The 7,985-nt window shown below is 49.3% G+C and overlaps 1 protein-coding gene across 1 annotated transcript; it reads left to right on the forward strand.

Annotated features, from left to right (window-relative positions):
* The first annotated feature begins 503 nt into the window (after nucleotides 1-503).
* On the forward strand, nucleotides 504-6,308 carry LOC133922490 (glucomannan 4-beta-mannosyltransferase 1-like). Its single transcript, XM_062367852.1, has 9 exons — nucleotides 504-912; nucleotides 1,059-1,157; nucleotides 2,308-2,560; nucleotides 4,538-4,648; nucleotides 4,736-4,872; nucleotides 5,041-5,154; nucleotides 5,278-5,477; nucleotides 5,588-5,794; nucleotides 5,874-6,308. Exons 1-9 carry the CDS (start codon nucleotides 634-636, stop codon nucleotides 6,034-6,036), a joined length of 1,563 nt encoding a protein of 520 aa, XP_062223836.1. The 5' UTR covers nucleotides 504-633; the 3' UTR covers nucleotides 6,037-6,308.
* The last annotated feature ends 1,677 nt before the right edge of the window (nucleotides 6,309-7,985 follow it).

Below are 7,985 nucleotides of genomic sequence, written 5' to 3' on the forward strand. Positions count from 1 at the left end.
TCTCCTCCAATGGATCTACATTTTGGCGGCAAAAAAAACACACTCGGTAGTAGGTACCGCAACAAACTTCTGGAGACAGCTCTAAAATTCTAAATATTCCTACTTGTCAGAGTTAGAAAAGTTTCCAATGGGAAAACTTTATGACAAGTAGCAAAAGAATTTTTGCGGTATGGTTAAAAAACAGCAAGATGAGAGAAGAAAGAATTATGAAATTTGCAGTACAGTATTTAGAAAGGTTTCCAATGGAAACAAATATGACAAGGTATGGTTAAAAAACAGCAAAATGAGAGAGAAAAGAATTACAAGATTTGCAGTAGTGCAGTGCTTAGAAAAGTTTCCAATGGAAAAAAATTATGATAGGTAGCAAAAGAATTTTAAGGTATGGTTAAAAAACAGCAAAATGAGAGAAAAAGAATTATGAGATTTGCAGCACAGTGCTTAGAAAAACCCTACTCCCCTGACGCCGCACATGCCTACCCTCGCCCTCTATAAACCCCCCTCACTCCTCACACTCCACCCCGCAGCTCGCCCCCCAAGACACGCATCCAGTCCGCAAGCCAGTCACCACCCTGCCGGCGGCCGCGCGCGCGCTGCATTGCCTGGCCTCACTCCCACCCGGGCGCCGGAGCGACGATGGACGCGACGGTGGGGCTGCCGGAGGCGTGGTCGCAGGTGCGCGCGCCGGTGATCGTGCCGCTGCTGCGGCTGGCGGTGGCGGTGTGCCTCACCATGTCCGTGCTGCTGTTCCTGGAGCGGATGTACATGGCCGTGGTCATCGCCGGGGTGCGTCTGCTCCGCCTCCGCCCCGAGCGCCGCTACCGCTGCGAGCCCATCCCCGAGGACGACCCGGAGCTCGGCTCCGCCGCGTTCCCCGTCGTGCTCGTCCAGATCCCCATGTTCAACGAGCGCGAGGTACGCCGCACCACACGTTCGCGCGAGCGAGCTACCGGCCATTGCCGAGCTCGGTTGGTCACCAGCAGCATCTCAAGCTTGTTTCCAATGGAGTGGTTCAATCTGATCGGGATTTTGATTAATCTTTGTCTCGCGACGCGCCGCAGGTGTACCAGCTGTCGATCGGGGCGGTGTGCGGGCTGTCGTGGCCGTCGGACCGGCTGGTGGTGCAGGTGCTGGACGACTCCACGGACGAGGTCATCAAGGTAACACAAGAGTTCAATTAGCAGCACTAATCACGTCGCGTCGTCATCTTCTTCTACCTCTCGCGCCTGTCGGTGGGTGGCCATTGATACGGGCTTGGAGGGGGTATATCGGTAAAAAAAAAGGTGAAGCCGTAGAGAGTAGAGCCGGGCTCTTTACTTTTTGCCCCACAGTTCACTGCCCCGTCCGGCCATCCCAGTCCCCAATTAAAAGGGCCCGTAACGCGCGGGCATCCTGCCAGAGCTGCCCCCGACCACGCTCGTGTTCTTTACTCACGCTACACGTCGCACCAAAAGTACGGACCTGGCAGCCATTGCTAGGGCTACATTCCTGGCTTGGCAATGGAGATTGGAGGGTGATAGGCCACCTTGCTCTCTACGCACTGTGTGCAGGTGCGCTTTGGAACGCATAAACTCTGCAAGAGTGTCACAGGAAACGGTCCAGTTCTGGAAATATAGGACCTGTTTGCCAGGCTCCAATAATTTTTTGATCTGGTCATTTAGAGCTCTTAGAAATTTTTAAAGCTGAAGCTATAAATATATTGATGATATTTGGTTGAGTCACATTGTTAATATTTTAGACTAAAAATAGTTATTTAAACCACATTATCTTATTTTACAAACTCCAAATTATGCATGGATTTTGGAGCTAGAGTTATGCCAAACAACTCCATAAGATCATGAGCAGTGGCCTTAAAAAGGAGTTCTTATCTCACAATTTTTTGGCTGGAATTTAGCTTAGGCACATTGTTTTCCCCCCGTTAATTTTAGGTACCGTAAGTTTACCGTGGAAAGTCGTATGCCGAATTGTAAAAGAAAAACCTTGCGGGTCGTTTCGACTTGGCGGGATCCAATAGAAACACCGACGGGGGCATAGCAGGGATTTCAATTTCGTTTAAGAATTTTTTTTATCGACGAAAAGATCGAAATTCGTAAAATTTTTGTTAAAATTTCGGTTATTTTTCGTCCTTCGCTCAGTGAAAGAAAATTCCGGAATAAAATATTCCGTTCACTTCTGAAATTCACAAAATTTTGCAGAAATTTCGGCAAAATTTTAATCCCTGGGCACAGCCCATTGCTGGGGGACGTACCTTTGGCGTCCGATTCAAATGACGCAGCAAGAATGTTAATTTTTTGGCTGTTTGGGGTGCAGGAAATGGTGCGACAGGAGTGCGAGCGGTGGGCGAGGAAGGGGATCAACATCACGTACCAGATCCGGGACGACCGCAAGGGGTACAAGGCCGGCGCGCTCAAGGCGGGCATGAAGCACGCCTACGTGCGCGAGTGCGAGTTCGTGGCCATCTTCGACGCCGACTTCCAGCCGGAGCCGGACTTCTTGAAGCGGACCATCCCGTACCTGGTGCGCAACGCCGAGGTCGCCCTCGTCCAGGCGCGATGGAGGTTCGGTAAGTGCTTCCGTAAATCCCGCTGCGATTTACTTACTATTCACCGTGTTTCCTTCGAAGAAGATAACTTAGTTTAGCCTTGGAATTGTTAGTACAACAGTGCATGCAACATGCTTGGGATGCGTCTAAGTCCAGCTAAGTGAGCTATTATTATTGTCCTAAACGAAACCGGGGTTCGGGGTTTGTGTCTTTGACTTTGGGGCGTTTGGCACACGTGTCAAATGGCCTAGTAGAGCCTTCAGTCGTTGGATTATTCTACGGAGGATCCAGATCGGACTCGGAAGCCACCGACGGTCTTGCACACCTCCTCCTCGTGCTACGACGGACCCTCTAGATTAATCTTGTGCCGCTCGAAGCTGATCCAGCGGACGGCAACATGCCAAGCAGATCGAGCCATCTTGACCCCGCCGTGCGGTACCTGGATCCCCGATCCCGTTGCGATTCCGCCGGGACCGCGCGGAGGATCCCCCATCGTGTTGGCACGCGCCCCGCGCACGTGATCTCGTCGCTGGTCACCGGTGCCTGCACTTGTGGCTGGCACGGCACGGTCCGGCGGATCTCGATGACGTGAGGACGTCGCTGCCGTCGGCGGAGTGTACCGTGTACGCGCGTGCGGCCGGGTGCATGCAGTCACCGTCGGCGCGGGCGGGCGTGTCGGAGGACGTCGCCGTGTCATCGGCAGGATCTCGGTCCCTGCGCTGTCGCCGTCGCCGTCGCCGTCGGCCGGGGACCGGCCCGGGCATCGTCGGTGATCTGCTGCAGTTGTTTTCGGGTTTCATTTGCTGCAGTCGTCTGCCGGGTGGGCGTTTACTATTTCGCCCTGCAGGTGTAGCATATTCGCTCCTGCTGGACTGACGAGGTTAACAGTAAGACAGATTCTTACCGAACTGTGTCACGTGCCTCTCTCTCGGGTGAACAACACGCAACACAACTCCCATCTCTCTCTCTCTCTCTCTCAAGTCTCTATCCAGATCCAGAACTACATGAACTGTGTCCCGGCTACACTGACACTGACAGTAGGCCGGCCCAGTCGCCGGACAAGTTTTCTGTGTCCATGTGGCGCAGTCCGCCGGAACATGAGGAGCGGGCCCGGGCGTCGGTTATCCCGGAACGCAGACGTGGCCGCACATGATTGACCATGAGTCCATGGCCAACGCTCGCTGTCTCTGCTCTGCTTTCGTGCAGTGGTGCAGGCACGCCCTGGTGCGCCCCTGCCCCAACCCCAATGCCTATCCTTGGGCCTCTCTCAATTCAGCATAAAGAACACGGTCATCAAGTAGCAATTATGGAAACACATCCAGATCCGGACAAGCATGGTGAATTTATGAGCAAAATACTGTAGAATATCTCTGGACTAAACTAAGCTACGGCACGAACGAGTTCACGCTGTAGGCCTGAGGGAGCCGGTAGCGAAGTCGTTCTCAACGGAACACCGCTCTCTTCTTGTGTGGCTTGAATTTGGTGAATGGAACCAAGATTCAGCTCGAAGTGACATTATTCAGCCTCTGTTTTGATGGCATCCAGTTTCAGTGTGGCCTGATCTTTCATCTGTAACTTCCTTTTTTTATGATGCCCTTCGCTGTAACTTGGTAAGAGCAAGCAGTACTAGCTAGTTTCCTTTTCCAGCCTGACCACATTGCTTGGTCGGATAGTTCAATTACTCACTGACCAACCTAGAAGTGACAGAACAAAAAGGAGCGAAAAAAAAAACCAGAGTATCATGCACATGTGTCCACGGCAGTGCTGGTCCGTTGCAGCAGTAAATTACTAGTGTCTGTCCGGTCAACCGGACTGTAGCGCACAGAAAAAAGCCTATACACGTGGTCTTTGAAGCTGTGATTTCTGATGGTCTCTTTGTTTTAGTCCTAGACATTTTTCTTTGTCACATGTTTCCCTAGTGATTAGTAGATCACCATGCATCATGAATTCATGATATGGATGATGACTCTGTTTTTTCTGCTGTTTGTTGGTGATCAGTGAACGCGGATGAGTGCTTGATGACCAGGATGCAGGAGATGTCCCTGGACTACCACTTCAAGGTGGAGCAAGAAGTCAGCTCATCCGTCTGCGCCTTCTTCGGCTTCAACGGTAACCAAGCTCACACCCAATCCTCTCTATACTTGGCATTCTGCATTTGCATCTTCTTCATAGCATCTGATTCGTTTTCGCAACCAGGAACCGCTGGCGTGTGGCGCATTTCTGCGGTGAACGAGGCCGGAGGGTGGAAGGACCGGACCACGGTGGAGGACATGGATCTGGCCATCCGGGCGAGCCTCAAGGGGTGGAAGTTTGTCTACCTGGGTGATGTTCAGGTACAGTTGATATACCACTCATGGCATCCATCAGTGTCAGCTAGCACCCAATGCATCTTTCTGCATTGCTCTCATTGCATTTCATCCATTTCCTCTTTCCGAGGCAATAGCACATTCAGATTGCTCAAGAGGAAAGTGTAGTTAAGCCATGGTGTGCGCAATTTTCAGGTGAAAAGTGAGCTGCCGAGCACTTTCAAGGCTTTTCGGTTCCAGCAGCACAGGTGGTCGTGTGGGCCGGCGAACCTGTTCAGGAAGATGCTGATGGAGATTGTGACAAACAAGGTATCTCTAAACATGATTCATAAATCTAAACATTTGAACCCTCTGAACACAGTACAATCGATTGAATTCAGAAGTTTGACGCGGGCAGAAAGTGTTGCTAACTCACTATTGACCATAATGCAGAAAGTGACAATCTGGAAGAAGATCCATGTCATCTACAACTTCTTCCTGATACGCAAGATCGTGGCACATATTATAACCTTTACGTTCTACTGCCTAATTATCCCAGCAACTATCTTTGTCCCTGAGGTCCGCATACCGAAATGGGGCTGTGTCTACATTCCTTCATGCATCACCCTCCTCAATTCTGTTGGAACTCCCAGGTGAAAATCTATTCGAAAACCTCACAAAGCCAACGAAATATGGTCATAAAAGATGGTTCTTGGTGATCAGACCACATGCTTACTTAACTCGAAGACGTTGATTTCTGCAGGTCTTTCCACTTGCTTTTCTTCTGGGTCGCCTTTGAGAACGTCATGTCACTGCACAGAACCAAGGCCACATTGATCGGCTTGTTAGAGGCTGGCAGGGCGAACGAATGGGTGGTGACAGAGAAGCTCGGAAACGCTCTGAAGATGAAAGCGTCTAATAAAGCGACGAAGAAACAGTTCATGAAACAGTTTATGAGGATATGGGAGAGGTATGGAACAAAAATGAATTCTACCATCTTCCCGGTGTTTTCTTAAGCCCTGCAACTAATTTTCAGTGACAAAATTCAGGCTACACGTTACGGAGCTCGGCGTTGGAACCTTCCTTTTCTCCTGCGGATGCTATGATCTTGCGTACGGGAGGGACTATTTCTTCATATACCTTTTCTTTCAGTCAATCGCTTTTTTTATTATCGGTATTGGCTACGTTGGCACAATCGTCCCGCAGTCATAACAGACGCATGCTCAGATCATCCGCCTTCGATTTTCACAATGTCTTCAGCGAGTTTAGTAGCGGATTACCAGTTTGAACTAAAGATCATGCAGTCCTCTCTTTCAATGTATTTTTGAGGACTGGCCATGTAGCCTTCGGTTGTATGTGCTACTGTAAAAATAGAAGTGCAGTGTAGTAAGATCACTGCAGGAAAAATTTAGAGATTGCTGCCATATGGGCTGGAATATTGTGGTGTTTTTGCTTATATATACCAAGTATGTGCTGTGTTTTAAGGGGTGCAGGATGATTGCTTCCAATGTACTAGTAACATACAGAAAAAGAGGTTCAGATATGTGTTGAGCAAAATAAAGTGTTCAGCCTTCTCTTTTATGCCGCTACATTTCAGACGTGTTGAAGATAGTCCCTCTTCTGGGTGTATTTGTATGACGTAGTAGCTTCTCTTGTGAATGTAATCGTCTACTTCCAGTGGAAGTATCGTAGGAAACAGATTGATACAACGTTGGGGGATACCAGGATAGTCCTTCCATAAAAATTGAGCCTAATAGAAACTAACCTAGTTCAACATACACAAGTAACTTCAATCTTTTAAACTTTAATAAGTAAAAGAAGTTAGTGGAGAAGGTTTGGATGGAAAATTATCTAATTATTTAATTAAGTCGAACTAAGAGGATGTATGAATATCTATTGGCCTATCCATAAAATTAAGGTGGCATTTGGATAGAGATTGGGTTAGGAAAAGGAAAATGAGGTGGGATAAGAAGAGTTGGGTAAAGAATAGGGATAAAGTTTTTACACCTATTTCTATATTTGGTATGTATTGAGATAGGGATAGAAAATAAAATTTTAAGTGACTACAGTACCTTGTTTTTGATAGAGAAGAATCAGTAAGAACATAACTTTCAAAGGCAAAAATATAATTTCACGTATTTTTACTCTATCCTATCCTATCCCACTTCTCCCATAGGTTTGAAACGGTAGGAAAAGAGAACCTCGTATCCCAATCAAGAGTTGTTGTTTTTCCCAAACCCCCTATCCAAACATAAAAATAAATTCATCCCACATCCGATTTCCAAACGTCACCTAAAAGTACCCGCGTTACTCTCCCGCCTCTGAGTCTTGGCGCGCCAATGTTGCCGCGCTGGTAGGCGTGCCGCCTCTGTCTCGCGCGTCCGCCTCGGCCGCGCGCTCCAAACGTACCCTCGCCCAAATCCTGCCCTCCTGCCTCGCCGGCGACCTCCTCCCGGCCGCCCGCGCCGTCGTTTCCGACGGTCTCGTTGCCCTATTTCTCACCAACCTGCTCCTCGGATTACTCTGAAATCGGACTCCTCCATGATGCCCGCCGCCTGTTCGGTCGAATGCCTCACCGCAACCTCGTCCCCTGGTCGTCGGCCATCTCCATGTACGCGCAACACGGCGGCAAAGATGAAGCTGTTGGCCTGCTGCTCTCTTTGCAGCGTTCCAGAAGGCCTCTCACGAGGTTCCTAGCGAGTTCCTAGCGAGCCTGCGCACAGTCGAGGGCTGTTCCTTTAGGCGAGCAGGTGCATGGAACTGCCGTGAATCTTGTCCTGGCTGTTTAGGCTAGCAAGTGCTGTCAGTATGTTCCGCACTTTGCCTTCTTAAGGGACAGGCAAATACATGGTTATGCGAATCGAACTGCAGGAGAAAAGTATGCTTCTTAAGGGGCAGGCAAATACATGGTTATGCTTCTTAAGGGGCTCGGAAGCTGTTTGATAGATTGGACAACTATAATCTCTGGTTATATGCAGAACGCATTCGAGAGCGTCTTCCAGTTTTGGTAGCAGCGTGCTCAGCGCAGAGCTCCTGAGGAAGTCCGAAAGGGTCTAAACTCTGTGGTGATCCTTATGGTCTGATCTATTTGGAAGCTTTGTAACCGATGTATCTTCGATGGCACTCGGCCTAATGTGAGGAGTTTGTTGCGGGAGATCAAC

This window comes from Phragmites australis, chromosome 6 (assembly GCF_958298935.1).
Source record: "Phragmites australis chromosome 6, lpPhrAust1.1, whole genome shotgun sequence".
In the NCBI taxonomy this organism is placed as follows: domain Eukaryota; kingdom Viridiplantae; phylum Streptophyta; class Magnoliopsida; order Poales; family Poaceae; genus Phragmites; species Phragmites australis.

Bases quoted from the DNA above. Each gene is read 5' to 3' on its own strand.
- LOC133922490 (XM_062367852.1), top strand. From the start codon at position 634: ATGGACGCGACGGTGGGGCTGCCGGAGGCGTGGTCGCAGGTGCGCGCG. The intron at 4,649-4,735 runs GTAACCAAGCTC...TTTCGCAACCAG, and splicing joins CGCCTTCTTCGGCTTCAACG to GAACCGCTGGCGTGTGGCGC. The intron at 5,478-5,587 runs GTGAAAATCTAT...TGATTTCTGCAG, and splicing joins AATTCTGTTGGAACTCCCAG to GTCTTTCCACTTGCTTTTCT.